Consider the following 25,569-nt stretch of genomic DNA (forward strand, 5'->3'; position numbering starts at 1 on the left):
AATAAATCTCTGTACCCATGAAGGACACGTGCTAAAATGTCTTTTAAACATCCACTCGTGTGTTTTTTCTGTAGTCGTTGAAATGTTTCCACTTCACTGGTTTGAGAGGACAGGTAATTGCTTCAGCTCTCACGTAGCTCTATGGAAGTTCCAACCCCCACCCCCTGCTTTGTGCAAAAATAACCCTATATTATTAAAAGCAAAACTTCACAGCTGAATCTTGGAGGTAATCTAGGTTAAGGAATGTGGATCTATGTTCCACCGGTGTATGTGCTCTCCACAGAAAGCAGCAAGTTTGTTTGTTAAACTCTGTCAGAAATATATCCCTCCCACCCTCTTTTGGTCAGTTTCCTCCCCAGGCATCTATGCAGTAACCCACCCCCCTTCTCAACCTGTTCAGTGATTTCACCTGTTCTACAGGTATGCTGCTCAACTAGCAAGTAGCAGGGCTGATGAACAGGAGAAGCTACGGCTGCCCTCATCTCTCGCTGTATTAGAGGAAAATCAATTTGAAGCCCCCCCCCCCCAAGACAGGTGTTGGGTTCAGAGTTTTTTGCTGGTGTTTTGTGCAACATATCATTGCTGCCATTCAAGTGCACGAGTTGTGGATTTATACTGGACCATCCACACATTGCTCTGCTTTAGTTATTCTGCAATGCTTCCACAGTTTTACTGCATTATTGCAATCTGGAAGGGCTTTCTTGGGCTATAGTGGAAGGAAAGTAGAATAATGACCAGGAGTGCCAAACCGAATAAAATACTTTTTGGGGGGAGTGGCATGTAAACTCTGTTTCACAGAATCAGTCACAAGACATGACACATGCATACCATTTGAATAGCAATGCCTGTCAACTCGGGGGAGCGGCTCAAATATTTTATTGGGGTGGGGGGCTGAATGGACCTGTGCCCCTAGGAGTTGCTTCCTGTGATGATGATCCTCTCCCTCAGGAATATTTGCAGTTACAGGATTCCAGGTTACAGGATTGCAGCAGGGAACTATGGGACACACACATCTATGGCAAACGAACAGTATAACTGCCCCAAAATGTTTACAAGTGTGAGTGTCAGTGGTATTGGAAATGCGATTGCGTAGAACCACCCCAATAACATCACAATGAATGTTTAATAAAAAGGACTCTTATTCATTGGAGGGAAGAGCTTGTGACTCTGCCCTGTTGAGCTATCTGGTTCCAGCCCTATTATTAACATATTAACAGCAATCTCTGCCCATTGACTTGTTGGGGGCAACCTCTACCAGTGTCCTAATGTCAGGCTTCAGGGAATCAGCTTCCTCCCCCCGTGGCAGTAAATAAGCCAGGCTTCCTCAACATCGGCCCTCCAGATGTTTTTGGCCTACAACTCCCATGATCCCCAGCTAGCAGGACCACTGGTCAGGGATGATGGGAATTGTAGTCTCAAAATATCTGGGGGGGGCAGGTTGAGGAAGCCTGAAATAAGCAGATCAAACGAAAGGAAAGTCTAACCAGTTGGGCTCTCCATGTCCTTGGGGATGGGGCGGGAACGCTGTCCAGAGACTGTGAATCTGTTAACCCTCTCTCTTCCAGTGTTTCTTCTTCTAGCTGCTCCTACCCTTCCTTCTCAGTTCAGCCCTCCTCAGCACAGTCCCTGACACCTAACGCAATTTTCTCCCATATTTGATAGGCACCAGCTGTGTACTCTCAGGCCCCTTTTTGAACCCATTGAGTGTGCTATGGAGATTATAAGCTATGCACACTGACTTGGGAGTAACTCTCATTGAAAACAATGGGATCAACTTTCTGAGTATACCTGTGTAGGATAGTGATTAGCTACTTAGATCAGGGATGTGGAAACTGTGGTCCTCCAGATATTTTTGGACTCCAAGTCCTATGCCAGCAAGCAAATTCAATGGCCAGGGCATAGCTGCCAAGTTCTCCCTTTTCTCGCGAGGAAGCCTATTCAGCATAAGGGAAAAATCCCTTTAAAAAAGGGATAACTTGGCAGCTATGGGCCAGGGATCATGGGAAATAGAGTCCAACAACCTCTGTAGGGTTCTAGGTTCCCCCACCCTGGACTTGGAGTCAAGAGAAAGTAGAAAACACACCTAATACAGTACCTAATTTGTATATCTCCATCCTGCCTGCACACCCGCTCTGCTCTCCTCCCTCACTCTCTCTGTGTGTTTACATCCAGTGCCTTTCTGTTTGAAATAATTACATCATTGCCTGCAAGTTGCAAAATCTCCAGAGTAGATTTTTCTTTTATTTAAAGTGTTAGCTGCTGTAAAATCCAGATAATGAAACGAAGACTTCTAGATTCACATTTAAAGCACTCTCTTTAAAATATATGTGTGTGCATGAAACAAACAAACAAACAAAAAAACAACATGCTGCAATGATACAAATATATTTTAGCTACAGAAATTACAGCACATTCTCTCCCCCCCCCTTTGGCTATGAACACAAATTGAGGCACTAGACACCAGAGCAAGTTGGCGTTGGTAGTGAAGCTGATACAATTGCTATAAATTAACAAAAGTTTATTATTATTATTATTTCTTTACTACTTTTTCTTAAACATTTGGTGAACATCTCTTTCACAGAACATATCAAACAATGTGCTTTGTTGTGGAACACCACGGATTTCTTTATTCCGTACGGAGTTGCCATAGTAGAATCCATCTTTCGCATACCAGTTTACTGTATGTATCAATGCCACAATAGGAAGGGGTGGGGGGAAATAATTGTGTGGGTTTTCTTTTTTAAAAAAATTAAATTTACAACGTTAAAAAAAAAAGACCAGTCTTAAATAAATAATTCCTTACAATGGCTCTTCCATATTACACCAACTTGGCCATTTAAACAAACAAATCTCAACATATAACGGACCGGGAAGTCTCATTTACGTCTCCTTTCGTACATCTGTGCTGCATTCCATTCAGAAGATCCTGGGAGGGAAACAAAACGACAACAAAGCATGGCATGTTAATTTGAATGCCGTTCGGCTATTGGACATCGTATGAATCATGGTAAATCAGTCTAGAAGCATAAGCTTATTCCACTATGGCCCGGTTCGGGAACCACATGCTAAGGAAGCCATTGACATTGAAGGATGGAGAAGGGCTGTGGGTCCATAGCAGAACATCTGATTTGCATGCAGAAGGTCCCCGGTTCAGTCCCTAGCATCTTCCAGGTAGGACTGGCAAAGCCACTGCTGCTCAGTGTGGACATTACTGATGGATCCATAGCCTGGCTCTGTATGAGGCTGCTTCCTATGTTAAACTGGAGTATATCCAGAGGAGGTTGACCAGGATAGTCTTATGAGAAATAGTTAAAAGAGCTGCCATATGTTTACCCTGGAGAAGAGAACAAAGGAACATAAGAACCACCTGTTTGACGAGAGAAGGCAGTGGGCTCTCCTTTGGTGGAGGTATTGAAGCAGAGGCTAGGTGGTCATTGGTCAGGAACGCTGTAGTCGCAAGATCCTGCCTTGTCAATTCAGAGTATGGAGTTAAGACTATAGGACCTTTTACCTCTGTGGTTCTTTGAGTGTACGGAACTTTGGGGAGGCCAACTCCTGTCAAAATCAGGGTTGTCTTAGCAGCTTAGCAAGTGCTGGGTGGGACCCATCCTTTGTAGATGGCGCCCCAAAGTACCAAAAAAGTAAAACCAGAGGAAATGGTGGCGTCCTAAGCTTTTGCATTACCTTTCTGCCTCTCCTTTCACCCCTTCCCTCCACAGTAGTGCTGATAGCATTTGCTACAATAACTTTTGGACTGGCACAGATCTTTAAGGATGAGGGCTGCTCTTGCTAAGCTGCTAAATAGATTACACAGATTACAGCTGTGGGAGGATCAAATGAATGTTCCCACAGGTTAAATGTTCCTGCGCATTCCCTAGCTTGTCAGGACAGAAAATGTTTATTTTCTGTGCAGATTCTTGCTAACTTTTAATCTCACTGGCAGTTGATCAAGACCAGGAAAAAAGCTGCGCACATGGCTGCTGGGATCAGGTGTTTTGCAGCCAAGAGTGTCCTTCCTTCCAGTATAGTTTTGGTTTCAATGTGTGACATGTACTGTGCTTTGCATTTCCCACCTCTCCTCTGTAGGTCTCAGGTTGCGTTTGTGCATCCCAACTGAAGTGTGTGCCATTGCCAGTGCATTAATTTCCCTATAAATCAGTCATGGTTACTATATCAACTGTGGCCCCCAGATGCTGTCGGCCTCCAACTCCCATGATCCCTGACTGTTGGCCATGCTGACTGAGGCTGATGGGAGTTGGATTCCAACAGCATCTCGAGGGTCCTACAAGGTCCTCACCCCTGGTCTTCTGCTAGTGGTTATAGAACACAAGCTGGCAAAGAAGAGGGGCTCAGAATGGTGAGGAAAGAAAGTGGAAGTCCTTCGAAGAACTGTTGGTGCAGGATGTCGAGGAGGAAAGACAAGAGAGACTAGGGAAAGCAGCAGAAAGAAAAGCAGTTAACTAGGGATGGGCAAATCTCTCAATTTCAAATTTTCACCCCCCCAATCTTAACTTCAGTTCTCCAGATTTCCATATCTGTTTGTGATTTTTTAAATAGTCCTCATAAAAATGTGATTTTCTCCTAATATATACCCTTTTGTGAATTAGGTAGGTTTGTCTTTAATTGCAAATAGAATCAAATTTCTTCCTCATCCTTAGACACATAATAACTGACAGCCAAATGTCAGGAATGCTTTGATGGTGTTTCCTGCTTGGCAGGGGGTTGGACTGGATGGCCCTTGTGGTCTCTTCCAACTCTATGATTTATTCAAGAAATGCCCCGTGGCACAGTAGCCAGCTTTGGTTTGGGGCTGGGATGAAGTGGGGTGTCTAATTGTTCATCTGTGACTACAGTTGCTCATTTACTGGTTAACTTAGATGTCAAATGAGATGCCACTCATTTCTGACAGCAAAAAATACTGAAGCATTGCAATACCCTTAGATCAGGGCCAGCCCAAGGTATTTTGGCGCCTGAGGTGAACCACAAAATGACACCTCTGCTGCCAGTTGAGATGAGAGGGAGGAGTGAAGACCAGCATTGGAATGGAAGGGGAAAGGGGAGAGAAGCATTGGGATGAGAGGAGGAGGCGGCGGTGGTGGAGAAGGAGAGGGCACCAGAGGTGGCAACAGGTGGATCTGCCGCCCACCCAGGTTTGCTGCCCAAGGCGACTGCCTCACCCTGCTTCAGAGGCGAGGTGGTGCTGCCTAATGTGTTGGAAGAAAAAGCTAAGACCCCTTCATGCCTGCTTTTCATATCATCAGCCGCTGTGAAAATTCACATCATCCAGTAAGGAGAATGAGAAAAAAACAGCATGCAACAGGCTAAATGTGGAAGGTAACTGCTCTGCTCTCTCTGCCCCTTCTCTTTGCATTTCACTGTTATGGGGTGGGTTTTTAGAATGTCAGTCGAACCACGGAAGCAGCGAAAGGTCCACACTGGCACACTTTTCCTTAAACATGAATTTTCCTGCCTTCGACATTTGCTGCAAGATAAGAACCAGGGCTCCATCAGGGCCTGTAGAGTCAAGATTTAGTTTAATCGCCCATTTGCTCTTACAGTTGGAGATATAAGTGGTTTTTCAAGTGGGGCTTTTCTAATCCACACTTGTGACGGATTAGAAATACAGAACTGGAAGTAGTTGTAGTAAAAGACGACTCTAGTTTAAACTTATTATGTTAAGAGGTTGGAATTAGAGGGGGTGTAGCAAATGAAGTGCTTTGTATACTTTATCTGACCGCTCTCATCTGCGGAACTGGCACTGCTACAGGTACTGCATAATACTCATTATGAAGTTGATCTTTCAGTGTGGCAGGTTAAGTCATTTGCCGGTGGCATCAGCTGACAATCTCCATGCAGTTGGGTCAGCTGGCAATATTCAGGGCAGGCCTGAAGCCTGGAGTGTGCCTCTGACTCACAAAGCCTAGGCGCCTGGCTGGCTGAAAGACTTGGGAGAACTGGTGGCATAAGAGGCGGTGTGACAGAGGCCAGCTACATTCCCCTGGTGCCTCAAAGGGGCTAGACTGAGGAGACAAGAGAGGCTGAAAAATTATCTTAGCTACCTGTGAAAAGGGAAGGGCACCACATATTAGTAGCAAAAATCACTTCCAGAACTTTGACCGTCTCAAAGACTTGTGAACAACCCCTTCCTGTACAAGAAATGTTCCTAACTCGGTAGCAGCCTGGCTGCTTGATGGATTCTACCAGTCATCTACTCTAAAAAGAAGTTCCGAAATCCTAAATGCATAAGGAAGCAGCAGAATGTCACCAGATTTGCTGAACAATAGGGCCAAGACCCCAGTCCAGATTAATGCCTGCTCAGAGGCTCATGGGATCATAGCTCACTGATAGAGTAGTTGACTTGCATACCATCGAAAGTTGCCAGGTTCAGTCCTGTGCATCTCCATTGATAAAGGATCACATAGGAATGACCTCTGTTTGAGAACCTGGATACTTACAGTCAGGGAAGACATTGCTGCATGAAATGGACCCACACAGTAACTCAGTTTAAAGTAGCTCCACACAAGCATTCAGAGCTTATATTTAAAACATAATAAAACATTAAACATTTGAAAAAACTTCCCTATACAGGGCTGCCTTCAGGTGGCTCAGGGGTCAGATAACTCCCCTCCAACATTTCTTCAATGAAAATAGGGTTGCTAAGGAAAAGCGGGACATTCCGGGATCAAATTAGAAACCGGGACGGCTTCTCTAAATCAGGGACTGTCCCTGGAAAATATGGACACTTGGAGGGTCTGGAACAGGCCTAGTCCCCATACACTTGGTTCAGTTCTCCTAGAGGCAAAGCCTTTCAATGAGAGCTTATTTAACAAAGGAAGAGACACCTAAAGAAAATGATATTATGCGATTGCTAATGTTTATACAGTGTATAACAGCAGACTCAAGTGGCTGAGTGTCGGCAGGACTAGACACTGGAGAAGCGAAAGCGAGGTATCAACATACTTGTGTGAACCCCAAGGAAGGCAGATGTAGAAAACCTTTTTTTAAAAAAAGAGCAAAACAAAATGAGGCTACCCTTTCCACACACAAAAAAAAAACTAATAAGGATTGAGCATGCTCAGTAGCTTATAGAAACCATATATTCCCAGTTGGGAGACTGGGAAGCAATGACTTGCTGTCCATCTGCCTGGAACCCTGGTGCCACCTCTAATGTCTATACGATACCTTTCAGAAAGGAGACTTCGAAAGCCTCTCTTAATTTCAGGTTACTGTTACATAATTTCCAGTAGGTGACTAATCCCGGAGCTCTGGTGTTGCACAGAGAATTTGGAGCTAGGTCACAATCTTGCTCGGACACTTTGAAGCAGCCTCACTGAATTTAAAAGGACAGCTCTGAAGTGAATAAATTACAGGGTATGTCAGTACTACTTTAGTGTCAACATTTGATTGAACTAAAGTGTGGGAAATGTCTCTTTAAAAAGAAACCACTTCCCATTTTTGTTTTTGTTTTTCTGCAGCACACCAAAATGCAATCAGAGTATTTTTGTACATAAAATTCCGGTGTATATCTCTAGGCAATGAAAGACACTGTCCTTCTTTCATTTCTGCAATCAGATCTATATATTTCATTGTCTTCGGCCACTCAGGCTTTGTGGGTGACACCAGAGTAGAAGAGAAGAACAATGAATACAGAGATGATTGAAATCAGAACTTAATCTTCCAGGCTAGAATATTTCAGTTTCCAAGTGTGGTGATGAATATCTATTGTTCATGCTCGCTTTAGGCAACTAGCTGTAAATTATTCTATACATTACAGCAATTCTGAAATAATAAAACATGGTTATTCGCACTTCTTGTATTTTCAGATCACAATAGGAACAGAATCTCAACTCGAGCTTGAATCTGTCAATTGGTATTTGCAAGTCCCTTAGTATCTAATGGCTACTACCCAGAGATAAACCCTGCACTCAATTCCTCATGATTCATAGCAATTTGTAAAACTAAACAGAGTACCGACATAATATTGCAGTGATCAACGCTGCTGGGTTGGAAATAAAGCAACCAACAAATTGGAATTTCAGAAAAATAGTTTGCAATGCAAGCTTAAATAATTGCTAAACATGTTAGGCAGTTTGGTTTCCTACTCCACTTAAGAAAATAGCAGAGGGTATTCCTTTAAAATCTTTCAATAGTCTATAGAACACATTTAAACCAACCACGGTCTCTTTTTCCCCTGTTATTCAGTAATTACATGTCTCGTGGACAGACATCACATTTTCAGTGGGTAAATGAAGCCTTGTTAAAGTAGCAGTAACAGAATGACAGCTTAATGTGAAGATAGGTTTGACTGGAGAGATATGGCATGGTGCCTTTATCCCTCCACTAAGCAGTTTTGCCACCCAAAAATATGCAACTGGTTGTTACTTCAGCCAAGTGCTGTTTGATTGAGGGAGGCACTGAAACTCAACGGCAGAACTCAGGCTTGGCATGCACAAAGTCTCAGGTTCCAGGTTCGATTTCCTGCAGCCTCTCTAGGCAGGGCTGGGAAAGGCTCGTGTCAAAAGCCTTGGAGACCTGTTGGCCATCAGATAGTGGACCAGGATGCAAGATGAGCCGATGGCAGGAGGCAACTTCCTATGTGAAGATGGATATGTTATGAACATACTTATTATTATTACTATTTAAAGAGTAGGTGCTTGCAGGCTTCGCTGTAGTTTATACATACCAGAATCTAAAGATCTTTTGCCCATGAGTCCAACAAATGAATCTGTTTTATGTCCTGAAAAATATATTTGGGCGTGTTTAAGTACATTTGAAATACATCTCTCTCTCTCTCTCTCTATGGCAATGCGTGTTCATGATGAATACACAGTAGAAACAAACTGCAAATGATCTTAGTGTAAGAAAAGACAGAAGTACCCCTCAACTATTACTTCTGTGTCCTGCTCAAATAATTACCAATGTTTATTCATTTAATATGGTTTTGGATTAGCAGTTAAATAGTGGTCACTGGGCTACCAACCTCAGTTGAAATCCACAGTTGCTCTTGAGCTGTCTTTGATGATGGAACATGTGCTGGGAAGCATCATGGCTTAATTCAGGGGTCCCCAGACTTACCGGGCTTCGGGCCGGTGCCCGCCGCGCCGACCGCGCAGCGGGCCAGAGGGCGGGGGAGTGCGTGCCCGTGCGCATGCGCACACGCACACGGTTGGGAAAAAATCGCCGAAAATCGCTTGTGCGCATGCGTATGGGCCTCCCCCGACCTGGAAGTGCATCGGAAATGACCTCTTCTGGGTTGGGAGAGGCCCATACGCATGCGCACAAAGGATTTTCGGCGGTTTTTGCCGATTTTGAAGATCGCCGCTGCGCCGCCGCGCCGTAAGAGCGGGCGGCGGCAGCAGGCGGCGGGGGTCGTCGCGGGCCGGATTGGGAGGCCAATTGGGCCGCATCCGGCCCGGGGGCCGTAGTTTGGGGACCCTGGCTTAATTCTTTCTTTTAAAATAGCTTGAAGTTTCTTGGGGCTTAGCTTCAGTTACAGTTCCTTGGTTTTTGTAGCCAAGAGTCCCAGTCCAATGAGCTCAAATAGGGGGTGATGACACATTTTAGAGTTTACTAAGTTCTGTAAGAAAATATTGCCTTGGAAAAATACTTTTTAAAGGATGAGGCTAACATCCTTTGGTGTGTGTAGGGAAAGAGAATTTTAGAGAGTCACACCAATTGATCGGAACACTGAGTTTGACTTTGTACCAGGTGGGCTTACTGCAAAGCTTACTGCAAGGCCTTGGGCAAATTGTGACCCTCACTGTAGCTGTTCTTATTGAATTGTTGCAAGGATCAATAATAGAATCTATCGAGTTGGAAGGGGCCACAAGAGCCATCCAGTCCAACCTCCTGCAATGCAGGAATCTTTTTGCTCAACGTTGGGCTCGAACCCATAACCCTAAGATCAAGAGTCTCATGCTCTACTGACTAAACTATCTTGAACTGCAAGACAATTTTGCAAGAATATTGAGGGTCACAGTGAAGTAACTTCTGGAGGGAGGCAGGTACATTACACTGGCTGTGCACTGAGAAGTGCTATAGAAAGGACCAGTTACTAAAAATGTGCAATCAAGGTGCATCACAGACAACTTTCCCAGCCCAGAGTAGAAGATGCTGGCAGAATCTTTCACTGTCCCCTCCATGCACTCTCCCTGATGTCACCTGCATCCTCTCCTGTCCATTCTGCTTCTTTCAAATTATCTGTTTTTCCTTTGTGTTTCTTTCATGCCACTGCCCCCTTCTTCCTTTCTAAGCTTTAGAAGAATGATGCTGGATTAGATCAAAGCTCTGGCATCTACTAACCAAAAGTCTCTATTTCTTTTTCCTCCCAAAGGAAACATACATTGTAAAGGCTCATCTGGGCTCCACTGCGTACAGAAAGGAGAGAGCCGCTATAGGTTAACTTGACCAAAGACTTCCCCATTCTTTAATTCCCCAAAACCGAGTGGCAGCTATAAATTCCCCTTTGGAGAGAGTTTTGTCTAGTTAAAGCTATTGATCGAGACAACAAATGGCAAAGCTTTCAGAAGCCAGACATCTGCGTATATAAAAGATTTGTCTCCCAAGCTAAGACAGTGTTCTTCAGCATACTATAATTTTGAAAGCAGCCACTAAGCACAGCTAGATGAGTTTTGGCTGGAAGAGTTTTAATTGTCATTCAAATGGGTGATCCTAGTGATTTAATATAGCCACCAGCCCAGATGGCTAGGAGTCTTATTAATCTGTGGCAAAATGCAACTCCCCTTCCCTCCCTAAAAAAAAAACTTAGCATTGGTCTTATTGAAATCAAAGCATCTGGATTTGTATAGCTTTGGACAGTTTTGGGGAAAATATGTCTCTCTGTTGATATGCTTTTTCTCTAACAAAATGCAATCTGCAGTTTTTGTTGCCTTGGCTTATATATAATGTATTGCATGGAACAACCTAAATCGAATGACGCGTTCAAGCTAGTGCTGGAATTAGATTTAGTGCTGTAATATTATAAACCCTTACTGGGGAGTAAGTCCCATTGACCACAGTGGGACTTACTTCTGAGTAGACATGTGCAAGGTTGTACTGTTTGACCCGAAATCACTATTGGTGCAGTTTGCATTAATGTATTAACAATTGTAACAATCATTTATGGCTGCAAGCTGTTCAGAGAACAAGACATTCACCCTCCAGAAGTAATAATGTACTGTTTTGTGTACGTGTCTGCAAATGCTAAAAAATGAGACCTTGAGCTATGAAGTTCGCAGCACAATGCAATCCCATGCAAGCCTACTCAGGAGCTAGTCTCACTGAGTTCAATGGGACTTTTACTAGGTAAGTCTGTTTAGGATTGCACCTTAAACCAAATTGATTTAAGAAGAAGAAGAAAAAAGCAACTGTAGGAGCCTAGGTCAGGAGACCTGGTTTTACTCTCACCTCTGGGTAGATTTGCACATTTAAAGTTTTGCTGCTGTTCCCAGAGATAAAGCCACAACTTTCTGAGTGCTGGAGAAATAATGTCAGTAATGCTGTATGTCGGGTGGTCAGGTATATAAGTGAGCAGGGCTCCTGAACCTTAAATAGTTGTGTGTAGAAGTCTGAGCTTCAGCAGGTGTACCTTGTCATGCAAACCATATCTGGGAAAATTCCCTCTTCTACATAACTATTAAAGGTGCTAGAGCGCAGTCCCTTTTCTTTGCATCTGGTCACCCTAGCTCAGGCAAACTCAGCCCTCCAGATGTTTTGGTCCTGTTAGCTAGGGATGGTGGGAGCTGCAGTCCCAAAACATCTGGAGGGCCGAGTTTGCCTATGCCTGCCGAGTTTGCCTATGCCTACACAGCTAAGCTGGGGGGGGGAACGGGTGATGTAGCCCTCCAGATGTTGATGGACTCCAAGTCCCATCAGCCCCAGCCAGCCTGGCTGGTGGCCAAGGATGCTGGGAATTGTAGTCCAACAGCCTCTGGAGGGCCTATGCATGACCTTTGTGCATAACTATAAACTAGTGTTGCCAGATTTCAAAAATTGAATATCCGAACACTTGTTTTTGTTGTGCAAAATTTCCGAATGAAGTTTTTACTTTTTTATAGAAATCACCAAAAAAATCAACACTTCCAATATGGGCTGCCTTCCCCCAGGTTTTCCTTGGTATTTTAGCTGCTTTTCGAAAATTCCGCACAGAAGCCATTTTTGACAGATGAATCCTGGCTATGTCTGGGAAATTCTGGACATATGGTGGCCCTACTATAACCAGCCCTGACTTTAAGTGATACTGTTATTACTTTCACAAAGTGGCCATGATCCAATGACACACTGGGGCACATTTGTGCCCCTATCAACTGTAGATAGTCATGGCTAAGCCCCATTGAAATCAAAAGTTAGTATGAATTCATGTTGCCTTCAGGGGAACCAAAGCTGGACTCTCACCCCTCTTACTTGGGAGTAAACCCCACTGGGCTCATTTTGACTTACTTCTGAGTAAGCAAGCTGTTGCCACAATGGAAATTCAGAGCAACCCTATGTGTGTTTACTTAGAAGTAAGAGCTACTGTGTTCAGAAGGGCTGACTCTCACTTTAGAGTCAGATTGGAGCCACACAGTGATCACCTGGTTCCCTCCAGTTGGCAAAAATCATTCGTGAATTATATTGTTTGCAATTACATGAAGTCCTCAGTACAGACAACCACAGGGCAGCTTTTGTTCATGTGAAGCCCCAGAAGGTACATCAGCATTTCCCTGTTTCTGGTTTGGAAGCAATAAGAAACAGGTGTAAACTTGCAGTCCTGGATATCAGTTGCATTGAAATCAGCCAGAAACAGCACATTAGGAAATTATTGTAGGGGAGGGAATCAGCATTATTTCCAGCAAAACCAGCATTAACTTACTTTTATGGGAGAGAGGGCTGTATCCTAGAAAACAATAAAAGAAGAAGAAACAATTAGCTGAAGTAGTAGAGATGGCATTTTATTATGAAAAGAACAAAAGCATTTAGCACCAGCTCAGTAGTGTTACATTGCAGTTAATGCACTGATTGGGGACCCAGGTGGCGCTGTGGTTAAACCACTGAGCCTAGGGCTTGCTGATCAGAAGGTCGGCGGTTCGAATCCCTGTGACGGGGTGAGCTCCCGTTGCCTGGTCCCAGCTCCTGCCAACCTAGCAGTTCGAAAGCACGTCAAAGTGCAAGTAGATAAATAGGAACCGCTACAGCGGGAAGGTAAACGGCGTTTCCATGTGCTGCTCTGCTTTGCCAGAAGCGGCTTTGTCATGCTGGCCACATGACCTGGAAGCTATACGCCGGCTCCCTCGGCCAATAATGCGAGATGAGCGCGCAACCCCAGAGTCGGTCACGACTGGACCTAATGGTCAGGGGTCCCTTTACCTTTACCTTTTAATGCACTGATTATTTTCCGAATAATTCATGGACACAGGCACAATACACCAGGATTGCTTCCTGCACAAGCTTCCTTTTAAAAAAAGGAACATGCCTTTATACATCCCCCCATCTTCCCCACTAAATCCCTCTGCGAGGGATGTTCCGGATCCAAAATATAGCAATAAAATGAAATGGATTTTGTTAACTACTGGTTTTATATGCAGTGTAATTTAGCAGATTCACTGGTATTGTTGCAACTAGTGTGTGTGTGTATATATTGGTGGGTGGGGAAGAGATCTTTTTACCTGAGGGCCAACTTTCCTTCCCCAGAGGCTGCATGCAAGTGGAGGAGGGGGACAGAGACATGTGTGGGTGGAAGAAGAAATTTATATTGGTTAGCGATAGCTGAACAATGGAAGAACCAGACTGAAATACCCCTGAAGATATGAGAAAATAATATCTGGGATACAGCAGTGTCTGAGCTTCTCACCAGACACAGGAGGGCCCCTTTCTTTAACCATGCTAATGATCAAAATCAAAACCTTGTTATACCAACAGCTCAATATTCTCAGGGGAGAGGTCGCGTTAAGTAATATGTTTGAATATTGAATGTGTAAAATAAAAAAATTCCTTCAGTAGCACCTTAAAGACCAACTAAGTTTATATTTTGGTATGAGCTTTCGTGTGCATGCACGAAATATTGAAGGAATTTTTTTATTTTGCTTCGACTCAGACCAACACGGCTACCTACCTGTAACTAGAACTATTGAATGTGTAAGTTTCTGTCTAGAGTCAATGGATAGAACATAGACCATTAGATGTACTGCTGGAAAAGTGTTTAACGGTTCTTGTACTTGTTCAAAAACCAATAACAATTCGTTTCTTAAAAAATGAAGAAGAAGAAATGCATATTTAACTTTTATACAGTTAGATACTTTGTATGTAGGCCTCTTTGTCCATCCAGGCAAGCAAAAGGCATTCTCAGACATATTTTGTTGTTGTTTAGTTATTTAGTCGTGTCCGACTCTTTGCGACCCCATGGACCAGAGCACGCCAGGCACTCCTGTCTTCCACTGCCTCCTGCAGTTTGGTCAGACTCATGTTGGTAGCTTCGAGAACACTGTCCAACCATCTCGTCCTCTGTCGTCCCCTTCTCCTTGTGGCCCTCCATCTTCCCAACATCAGGGTCTTTTCCAGGGAGTCTTCTATTCTCATGAGGTGGCCAAAGTATTGGAGCCTCAGCTTCAGGATCAGTCCTTCCAGTGAGTACTTGGGGCTGATTTCCTTCAGAATGGAGAGGTTTGATCTTCTTGCAGTCCATGGGACTCTCAAGAGTCTCCTCCAGCACCATAATTCAAAAGCATCAATTCTTCGGCGATCAGCTTTCTTTATGGTCCAGCTCTCACTTCCATACATCACTACTGGATAAACCATAGCTTTAACTATATGGACCTTTGTCGGCAAGGTTATGTCTCTGCTTTTTAAGATGCTGTCTAGGTTTGTCATTGTTTTTCTCTCCGAAGACTCGCAAAAACTCTCAAGAAGAATGGGAAGCAGGGTTGGTGAGGGGGTGTGCCCTGGTGAGGGGGTGTGGCCTGAGGAGAGGGGTGTGGCTTGTGGGTGTGTGGCCCAGGGAAGGGGTGTGGCCTGAGAGAGTTGGAGGGCTGCATTCAGCATCTGAGTTTGAGGCTCCTCACCATGACCTGCCCTGATATTATGCACAGTGAGGCTGCAACCCTAACCCTCAACTTGTGCAGCAACGGTTAGGTTTCGGTGGTTAGGTTAGGTTTAGAGGCAATTAGATTTCATTGGACATCCCTGTCTGCTTCACCAGCTTCTGCCAGTAGAGGAGGTGAGGTGGTCCTGCTACTGCAGAGACCCCAATGCTATTTGGAGTTTCCTCCCTCCTCCAAGATTAACCCCATATTTCCAAACGATGAAGAATGACTGGGTGAAATTCTTCAGCCCAGCACTAGAAAATACTTTGATGGCATGCAGCAGGGGGGGTTATTTTCATGGGGATTTTCAGGGCGGGAATGTAAATGTTTTGGTGTTTTGCTAAATGCGTTGTGTCCAACTGCTAAATGTTAGTTGCGGTGGCTTTTAGTTTTAAACTGATTCCAAAGAAAGGGAAGTTTAAACAATTTTGATAAAACAGCCGACAGTTTTAGCTGAAATTGTCTTGCATATAAATCAAGCGAGCTGCATGAAAGAGTGAGATCGGAAAAGGGTTCTCACCAGAATCTCGTTTGCCCATTAAGCCGTAGAATTGTTGAGGTCTGGGTCGCCGGGCAATTCTCTGAAGGAAGTGCTCAAAGGGTAAAGGCAGCTCCTCCTGAAACAGAGATATTGTACCGTTAGTGGAGCACTCGGCATGCGATACTGACAGCGCAATGTTAGGTGAACACAAAAAGAAGCCCCTCAGTCTGGAGGTATTTAAGTATGGTGCCTTAGTTTCCTCACTTTTGTTGTCTGCCTTTTCCCAACGTCTTCAGGGAGAGATGATCCTGTCGCAAAGGAAAATGTCGTTTCCTCTAAGGCCAGATTATGAACTAAACAGATTCCAGACAGAACTCCAATCAAAATCCAATCTGGAATCAAGTTACCCTATGTTCTGTCACAAGGAGGCCACTAGGGGGCAGTGGAAATACAAAGTCAGAAAATACCAAAACTAGGGGCAAACTACACCTGATGCTGGAGATCCATGATTAGCATTTTGAAACAGGCGTGAAGAGGTAAACATAAGAACAAGGATGGACAATTTATTTATTTACTGTAAATCATTTTTATTGATTTTCCAATAAAAACAGCCAATTAACATATCCAACAAATCATAATCATAATCCAACTAAAACCAATAAACTAAAATAAAAAACAACCAAATTACAATCCAAATTATTAATTATAAATTTTTTCAGGCTTCCCATAGTCTCGATCTCTGAAGTATATCTGCAATATCTTTGTTCCTGCCCTCTTCTTGTTGTTCTCATATTTTCCACATTCCGATCCTAACGCTTTAAAGTTCTCCGTCCCTGGCTATGCGATTCTCAATCATGTCAGAAATCATATATCCTTTCATCCATCGAATACAGCTTTATTTGCATATATATTTTTTCAGCTGTTTATTTGCCTGCTCAGCTTTTCCTGACTTCATTCCAATCTTCCAATTTGGGCTGTTGTCCAAGTCCATCGTTTGAAGTTTAATGACGCAGCAACTCCCAAATTGCTAAATTATTCCAATCCGGGCTGTTGTCCAAGCCTGTCTGTTGAGCATACTGTTTGCAGCATTGCAATGTAAATGAACTGTATTCCACAGATATAAGTCATTTGGTGATCGATCATCTTTCCTGGAGACCACATAATCCCCCCCCTGGGCCCTAGAAGGGAGGTTGCTAGACATCCATTTAGCCTTTTCTCTCGCTCATAGTGAAGAAATTCTGCAAACAGATGCACTGTATCTTATCCCAAATTGTTGTCTCAAATCATTATAAAGTCATCTAGCAAGTATTTCCCACTTCCCTTGAAAAAGGGAAGAATTCTCTTTTCCCCTTGCTGCGTCATATTAACAAGCACCACCTTGTTTCTTCTTTTATCTTTATCAAGTCTTTCAAGTATAAGTAAAGCTGCACAATTGAATACTTAATTATAAATAGAAGTCCATCTGTACTTAAAAAAAAAGGTTTCTTAATGAGGCTTGGCATAGAAAAACAATTGTGGGTATTGAGGAAAAAAAGAATGTACTAATCACCTCCGTAATCCAAACACCATGATGAGAATCTCTTTGAAGTCCGAGCTTAAACACCAGGGACTGTGCAGTTCTGCAGGTTTTTTCTCATTCTTCTTCGGTCCAGACTATGTCTCTTTATTGTCCAAATCTAATTATTTTATCAAACAGATATTTCTGGCTACGAGAGTGACTTTGGAGAGTGCCAACCATGTTGTGCTCTGGGACCCAGTGTCCTGCCGCTTGCACCTTGATGCAAGCTGACAATCTCAGACAATCTGCGGGTCTACAAGACAGTCCTCCTCCACCCTGGGGAGTCTGCCAGGGCTAATTACCCCCATATCAACCCTGAATTTGGCACGGCTGAGGTCCGATCATGTGGGAGTCAGCCATTTCTCAACACCGGAAACAGGAAGCCTAAGGATGGACAATTTAGATCAGAGGAATGTATGTGTTTGGAAGTGTAAGATGCAATTTCCTCCGGTGCTCCAGTGTTTCATTTAAATTTAGAATCTCATGAAAATATCCAATTATTAGCATCATTATCCTTATCATCATCGTCACACAAGGTTGCTTTGTTTTAAATTTGCAGCACATTTAAAATTTGCTTTAGAACATCAGCTGAGTCACATGTGGTTTGGCCCTATGGGGATGCATTCATTATGGGATGTGCTAATAGTTCTCTTAAGGAACTTTTACATGAGAAGCTTACATGTGCCTTTGAACTTTTCTTGCACTGTTTGTGGCAGGTGCAAATGTGCTTATGTATGCGAGAGTTGACATGGAAGGGAAATTAAATGGGTGTGGTAAGCAATGGAGCTTTCATATTCCCATGTCATGTGGATTTAAACTCAATCCATTGTCACACGGGACACTTAAAAGCCACCACTGTTTTATATTTAGGTAGGTGCGCTCACATGCAACAAGGCTCACCACTGCACACCAAATATACACAACACCATCCCTACCGGCTCTTTGGTTTTTAAAAAGTAGGAGTGTGCTGGACGTTGTGTGTTTTCTAGCCTGAAACCAAAATATATTGCTGCTCAGTGTTTGGGGAGAGGCACTCTAGACTTGCACAGAGGAGCTTTCTTCATAATTAATCCAGATGTTCCCCAAATCAATCAATTCAAAGCAAGTGCTGGAACTAAGTTGTGACTCACACGCGGCATTTATATTTGCGTTACTGCTCATTCACAGTGGTTAGGCATGTATTAAACACTTACTTTAAAAAAGAAAGAAATAAAACCAACACCAACACAGCATTCTGTGCCACCATGACCCCAATGTCGCTATTTTTTAATTTACTAAAAACAATTTGCTTATTTTAGCACGACTCCCTTTATTCCCAAAGTTCAGAGGAGAGTGCTGCTGTTCATGTGGCCAAAACAGTACCACCCATGCACAACAGGGAGGCAACAGCAGGCTCTGGGGCACCCCAGGATTTTCGGATGATGGGAAACTCCAAAAGTAGTCTAGAGTGGATTGGGTATTAGCATCTTGGTACGGTGACTGGTTTGGGAGAGAAACAAACAGAAAAACAAACAAATGTTGGAGATGGGAGGGAATGGATTGGAATAGTGAGGGGAAATGGCATGGCTGGCTGACCAGAAATGTGAGCACAGGACTCATCCACATGGTGTTTTGCTACCAGAGGCAAATGAGACAACAGCATCCCCTCCCTTTCCATGCACCAAAGGCAAACATATTGGCGACTGAAGCTTATTCAGCACTGACAATGGGACAGCACCTGAGAGCAGCAGGACAGGTGAGGGGCAACCGGGCAAGCTGTGTGGGATGCGCAGCTCTGTTTTCCAACATATTGCCACTGCTTCCCACTTTTCAGGCAGCCAATTCACTCTGCCTGGTGGTAGGGGCAGTCCTTGTTAATTCTTTTATGGAGAGGGGCAAGAGAATCTGCACAACAACAAAGACTTTCTTCCTCCAGCCACTGGAAATGTGTCAAACCCTTAGGCACCCACTAACTGCTGAGGTTATAAAAGATATTGAAAACCTGCATGTCTGTCAGTGTAGACTGTAGTCCTTTGGGAGAAATGGTGGGATATAAACAAACAAACAGACCAGAGCAGACCGAGAATTTATTAAAATTCAAGATTCTCAGAAAGTTGAATGTTGCAGCTAGTATCAAATTCCATGTGTGACTCAGTTTTGATCATCCACCAATTTTTAAAAGTGGATGTTGAGAGAGAGAGAGAGAACCGAAGGAATAGGTAGAATGTCTCTTGCTTACTGAACTACTTCAAATTAACTTAAAGCATCTTCTTTAAGCCTTCAGACATCACAAGGTGTTGTTAGTGGTTCAGAGCAAGACTGAACAACAATCTATTTCTGCTCAATTGTGCTGCCCAACCATTTCGAATCAACCCAGGTGGCTTTTGTTCAGGATGAAGCCGGATCCATACATGCACATTGCTTGATTTCTCATCCCCCAGTCAACAGTCACTTGATGTCTATCAGCTGATTCTATTGAGCCCCATACCAAAGGTTTTGTAGGGTATGATATGAAAACTGTTGTGTCTGGTCTGTGGTAGTTGTTTCAGCAATCACTTGGTGTATAAGCTCACTTCAAATATGATAAGATTTAAATGTGTGTTGGCTAATTTAGGAAAAAGATAATTGAGGATTAAGGATCCTGTGAAAATGGAAAGTGGGTGCTATGCTTCTCTAGGAGCTCCATCTCTCCAAATCTTTGGGAGACGGCCTTTTACTCCCCCCCCCAGCAACCTTTGATCTTTATCTTTAGTCATCTTTATTTTTGATGACTATGTCATAATGATGTACTTTTGCTGCCCTGAAATTAGTAGGCATTTACTCAAGGTGTAGCAGAATCCCCAGCATTTCCTCATTTCGTTGTTCCCGCAAGGGGACAATGACAATAAAGATCTATTCTATTCTATTCTATTCTATTCTATTCATCATCACTAAATTCTATGTTGGTGCCATCTTCCCTGTCAAACCCAAGCAACCTAACCAACTGGCAGAAGATGGTCTTATTCCATGGGTGAGGAAGCTGTGGCTCTCCAGATGTTGCTGGACTCCAACTCCAGCCAGCATGGCCAATGGTCAGAGATGATGGGAGTTGTAGTACAACAATGCCTGGAAAGTCACATAGAATCATAGAGTTGTAAGGGACCACGAGAGTCATCTAGTTGCAGGAATCTTTTGCCCAATGTGGGGCTTGAACCCACAACCCATGCTCTACCAACTGAACTAGGTTTCTAACCCTCCCCCCCCATTGTAGGGAGGTAAAAGTGATTCAATTAAACCATTGGAGAACAAACAGCAAGCAAACACTGGCGTTCAGTCCAGATCCCACCTCTTGCATTTTGCAGGGGTGAGGAACCCTGGATGCACCCAATTTCACATTCTAAAACTGTATTATTTGAGCAAACTGCAGAGGAAGTCTTGAGACCCACAAACTCTCACACGATCTCACATTATTTGCTTAAGAAACATGCCTTTGGAGAGCAGTGCTGCAGAGCAAACCTAAGACCCCATTGCAATTCACCTATTGCCTATATCCATTGTTACTGTGGGCAGATACGAATAGAATCAGTTGCGCATGTTATTTTGCACTGCCCCTGATATCAGACAATTCAATCTAAGTTTATTAATCAGTTGGTTATTAGTAGAGAGTGGCATGCAGACGAATGTAAGGTAGCCTTCCTTATCTTTACTCAGAATGGGGATAAGATAGAGTTAGTAGCCAGGTTTCTGCAACACACAGTGAGGATTCATGGATGTTATCCAACATTAATTTAAGTGGTAGATGCAGGTTTTTGATGAGTGATTTTATGGTATCGAACCCTACTGGAATCCTGTATATACATGCCAATAAAGATTTGAACATTCCATTGCTATGGAAGTTTTCATAGAACAACATGGTTCTATGAAACATAGGTAGAACAACATGGTTTTATGAAACATAGGTAGAACAACATAGTTAGAACAACATAGTTCAGAGAAATTGATACCTGCAGCTCAGCCTACATATTGTATTTATTAAGAAATATATAGCTTGCCCTTGAGATTTTCCTCTTTTATCCTGTGCCCAGTACACTTCCCACTTGCAATCATTCCCTATTTCTCATCCCATTATGATTTGCATTACATTTCAGGAGCACTTTGCTGTTGTTTGTGTGTTAGTGAATAGCTACCCATCAGTATGCAGAAATGGAGGCAGTGAGAGATTTGACTTTCTTGGGTTCCATGATCACTGCAGATGGTGACAGCAGTCACAAAATTAAAAGGCGCCTGCTTCTTGGGAGAAAAGCAATGACAAACCTAGACAGCATCTTAAAAAGCAGAGACATCACTTTGCTGACAAAGGTCCGTATAGTTAAAGCTATGGTTTTCCCAGTAGTGATGTATGGAAGTGAGAGCTGGACCATAAAGAAGGCTGATCGCCGAAGAATTTATGCTTTTGAATTATGGTGCTGGAGGAGACTCTTGAGAGTCCCATGGACTTCAAGAAGATCAAACCTATCCATTCTTAAGGAAATTAGCCCTGAGTGCTCACTGGAAGGACAGATCCTGAAGCTGAGGCTCCAATACTTTGGCCACCTCATGAGAAGAGAAGACTCCCTGGAAAAGACCCTGATGTTAGGAAAGATTGAGGGCACAAGGAGAAGGGGATGACAGAGGACGAGATGGTTGGACAGTGTTCTCGAAGCTACGAACATGAGTTTGACCAAACTGCGGGAGGCAGTGGAAGACAGGAGTGCCTGGTGTGCTCTGGTCCATAGGGTTACGAAGAGTCGGACACGACTAAACGACAACAACAGTATGCAGATAGAGAAGAATCCTTGTCATTGTCTCCCATCACCCTTAAAGATGCCCCAAAGGCTGATGTTGTATCCAGAAGGGGGAAATGACAGAGAAAACCACCACTGCCACCACTCCAAACTGAAACAGAGCAGGGCATGGATGGAATTGACCTGACAGGATGGAAAGGACCTTGGAGTCTTTAAATAATTTGGATGAATGTCTGCCCAGAAGCCTCCTGCTTCAAATTTTCTGGTGCAAAGTTGGAAGCAAGACCAGGAACTGTTGCAGGAGGACACACGTTTCATGGGCTCTGAAGCATCTTTCCATTTTATGGGCATCATGCTACCGGCATAGTCTAGATCAGGAATAGTCAATGTGGTGCCCTACAGATCCTGTTGGGACTCCAACTCCCATCAGCCCCAGCCAGAAAACCAATGATTGGGGGTGATGGGATTTGGAGTCCAGCAACCTCTGCCTACCCTGGTCTAGATATTGTGTTTTGCCACATCCTGCTGTTGCAGGCAATCCTGAACATGGGGAATGCACTCTAACCTCTTGGCATGCAGGTGGCTTGCAGATAAGCAAACTGAGTAACACGTGGGAGACCCACAGATTCTTATCCCTATATTCAGGCACTACCCAGCAGAACTGTCGTTATTATTCTCAATAATAATTTATTATTTGCCTTCCAAGCAATCGCCCCAAGGTGATGCACAATCAAAGCAGCAAAAAACAGCGAAACACAAATGCCCAATCAACGAACCAATACATTTAGTACAAAAGTAACGCAATGCAAAATAGACGCTAAGGGCAAAGATCCACCTATCTGGCTGGGAAAGGCTGTTGGAGCAAATGTGTCTTTCTAGAAGGTAAAGATATTGGGCACCTGTGGAGCTTGGCAGAAATGTCATCCCACAGGACAGGGGCACGTTAGAGCTGACTTTTCTCTGTTTCTATCCCTCTGACGCCCCTACCTGGAACCTGTGTGACACTTTTGCCCCATGAGCTAATGTAACCAGTCTTGGGAGGCGTGGGAAAGGAAGTTCAAATCTAGAAGTAGCCTTTCAACTTTGATATCTATTATCTCTGGTGGGGTCTGGCAGGGGAAGAAATGGGAGTTTTTAAGGATCAAACTCCCAATGACCCCTGCGCCCCGATTCCCAGTGCAATCAGCTCAGAAGTTAAGTTCCCCATGGATGGTATAAGAGTTCTTATAAGACATGCTGCATCTTCGGTGTCCGAAACGAAGAAAAGTTTTCCATTTTCTCAGCTCTGGCTGCGCAGCCAGCCGGATCTAAAACACGCTTAACTCCGAAGTAAACTCCCACCCTCTTGGCTAGGATTTACTCTCAGATTAACCGTGCATCGGATTGCAGTGTTGCGGCGCTATCCGATGCATAACGCCCCGGGGCTTGGCCGTTTTGCAAGAAAAGGACGGTAGCCTTAATATGAAAGAAGAAATAAAAAGCAAGTGCACTGGGTGGCGTCCAGCTAAACCCTCCTCAGAGTAGATCCGTAGAAATTAATGTACATACAGGAGCCATGCCCGTTACTTTTAAGGGATCTGCTCTGAGTATAGCTAGCGATGAAAAAAAAATCTTTCTCTCTCCGTCTCCTTTGCTTCTAATCTTTAACGGGGCATCCACAGAACCGTCCGCAGTTTCGCCGACGACGCTGTGAATTCCTTTGCTGGGGGGAACATGTTGGCAAGTTGCATGGACAGACGAGGGTTTTGGAAAAAAAACACACAACCCTCTGGATTTGCCTTCCTCTCACTGTCTAATGAACACACACACTCCGGAGAAAATCGCTGAGCACCCGTGAAGTCCAGGACTTTCCCCAGACGTGATCTCTGGTTTTAGAACCAATTCAAACTCGACAGCAAAAACCAGCACGATCCCAGGAACGCCCCAACGCCCGTGCGCCACCGTCGAAAAAAAAAAGCCACCATCGGACTTAGCCGTCGGGGCTAGAAAAGCATCTTTCGCTCACCTTGTTTTGGTCGCCATCGGACCAGTCCGACCAGTAATTCAGCTCCTCGTTGTCTCCCAGCTCTTCCGCAAAGGCTTGAGCCGAGACTAGGAACAGCACGGTCAAAACCGCCAGGAATTTCATCGCCGCCGCCCGCTTTCCTCCACGTCGAGGAGCAGCCCGAGGAACCCTTGGTGGGGACGGCAGGAGGTGGAGAGGATGCCGTCGAGGAAAAGCCCGAACCGCCGTCCCTTCCTCTCGCCCTACGGCTGCTGAAAAGTTCTGAGAAGCTGTAGCAAAGAGACAGAGACAGACAGAGAGAAAAGTGAGGGGTGGGCGTGTATTGAATACAGGCTTTCCCCTCCTTGCCAGCGCATCTCAGCCTAGACGAGATGAATAGAAGGCAAAGGCGGCTGGTCCTCCCGCTGGATGCTGCGGAGAGATGCAGGAACCTGAATGCAAGTGATGCCTAAGGCAAGGAGCCAACGCTGAAGCAGGGAGAGGGCACTTACTGTGAGAGGACTGCTGCTTTCCTGAGTGTGGGGCTCGATGAATGCACACCAAGCCAACCCTCTCCACTTTATATTCCTGGCGGTGGGGAGGGCCAGAGAGCTTCCTCTGCCTTAGCCTAATTGCTCCCTGGTATTTATCATATGAGTCACATGAGAAGACCCCACCCGCACAGGCCGCCCCAAGGCGTGATGGAGACGGAGCAGCATCCAGTCACCTCAGGGCTCACACACTTCGTTCTTTCGGGGGTGGCCCCCTACTTGAGAGTCCGCATGCAGAGAGCTGTCTTCCGTGTGGTTTTTCCAGATGATGCAATCTGGGATTTGTATCTACGTAGGAAGGAGCCCTCTCCTTCCAGGCCTCTCCGAGATGCCTCTTGTGCCATTGTCCCAGGAGGACCCCAATGAATCATCAAAGCAGATCTTAGTGACTCATCCAGGGTGACTTTGTGAAGATGTTTTTGTATGCCAGGCCCAGCTTGGTTTGAAGAAGAGGGACCTCAAGGCCTCGCTTCAAGGAGTGGAAGGACGACTTCTTCTTTACAGAGCCCTAAATAAACCTCTAGATCAGGAGATGATAGATAGATCTAGATAGATGATAGATAGATAGATAGATAGATAGATAGATAGATAGAGACATCAAATTTGCAAATGATTGCACAAGCTGTGTGACTTGGCTGCACAAAATGCTTATGCCATTGATAATGCAGATGCAGAGAAATCAATCTTGGGTTGCTGGTTTGCAAACTTTTTCCTTGCTCTCTCCATCATGTACTGTTTCCAGGCTCAGTTGCTAAATGCCACAGTGATGGGCAAGGACATTAATTTGCTAGGTGGTAGGATTGCTAATGCCCATTTCAAAAAACCCACCACCTCTGCTTCAGAACTTGAACTGCAATGAGAAGGAAGTCTGCTCTGTCTCCTGCCCAGTTCCATCAAGGTACAACCTGTGGGGTTAGTTTAGAAAATGGCGTGACATACCCGCCGATCCTCTAGAGTTTAGAAAACGCAGTGCTGGCAGGCCAGCAAAGTGACAGGTCAGGAGGTAAAGACTCAGGTCAGTTGTACTGGATGGGACATGGTGGATCTGGGAAGATCGGGTTAGATCTGGTTGGTGCAGGTCTGGCAGGAGAAGACCAGGATGGGTTGAACCTGGGTCAAGAGAAGAACAATGGGAAACAGGAAGGGTTCTGGAAAAGTACCAGGAGTCACAAGATGGAAAGGAGGGGGATGTTTAAA

At 44.3% G+C, this 25,569-nt stretch overlaps 1 protein-coding gene across 2 annotated transcripts; it reads right to left on the reverse strand.

Moving 5' to 3' along the window:
- Positions 1-2,223: 2,223 nt before the first annotated feature.
- TAC1 (tachykinin precursor 1) lies at positions 2,224-24,626 on the reverse strand. 2 transcript variants are annotated; one of them, XM_035129552.3, is made up of 6 exons: positions 24,334-24,611; positions 23,843-24,111; positions 15,577-15,673; positions 12,851-12,874; positions 8,684-8,737; positions 2,224-2,926 (listed from the first exon to the last, which is right to left on the reverse strand). In XM_035129552.3, exons 2-6 carry the CDS (start codon positions 23,963-23,965, stop codon positions 2,877-2,879), a joined length of 348 nt encoding a protein of 115 aa, XP_034985443.1. In that variant the 5' UTR covers positions 23,966-24,111; positions 24,334-24,611; the 3' UTR covers positions 2,224-2,876. The 2 variants fall into 2 exon arrangements, with proteins under 2 accessions (XP_034985443.1, XP_034985444.1); XM_035129553.3 differs by lacking the exon at positions 8,684-8,737 and having other exon boundaries at positions 24,334-24,626.
- Between the last annotated feature and the right edge of the window lie 943 nt (positions 24,627-25,569).

Source organism: Zootoca vivipara, chromosome 11 (genome assembly GCF_965207765.1).
Source record: "Zootoca vivipara chromosome 11, rZooViv2.hap1.1, whole genome shotgun sequence".
NCBI lineage: Eukaryota > Metazoa > Chordata > Lepidosauria > Squamata > Lacertidae > Zootoca > Zootoca vivipara.

Coding starts and splice junctions, on each gene's coding strand:
- TAC1 (XM_035129552.3), bottom strand. CDS start 23,965: ATGAAATTCCTGGCGGTTTTGACCGTGCTGTTCCTAGTCTCGGCTCAA. Junction 15,674..23,842: donor CCGATGGCGACCAAAACAAG/GTGAGCGAAAGA, acceptor TCTCTGTTTCAG/GAGGAGCTGCCTTTACCCTT. Junction 12,875..15,576: donor AATGGGCAAACGAGATTCTG/GTGAGAACCCTT, acceptor ATTGTTTTCTAG/GATACAGCCCTCTCTCCCAT.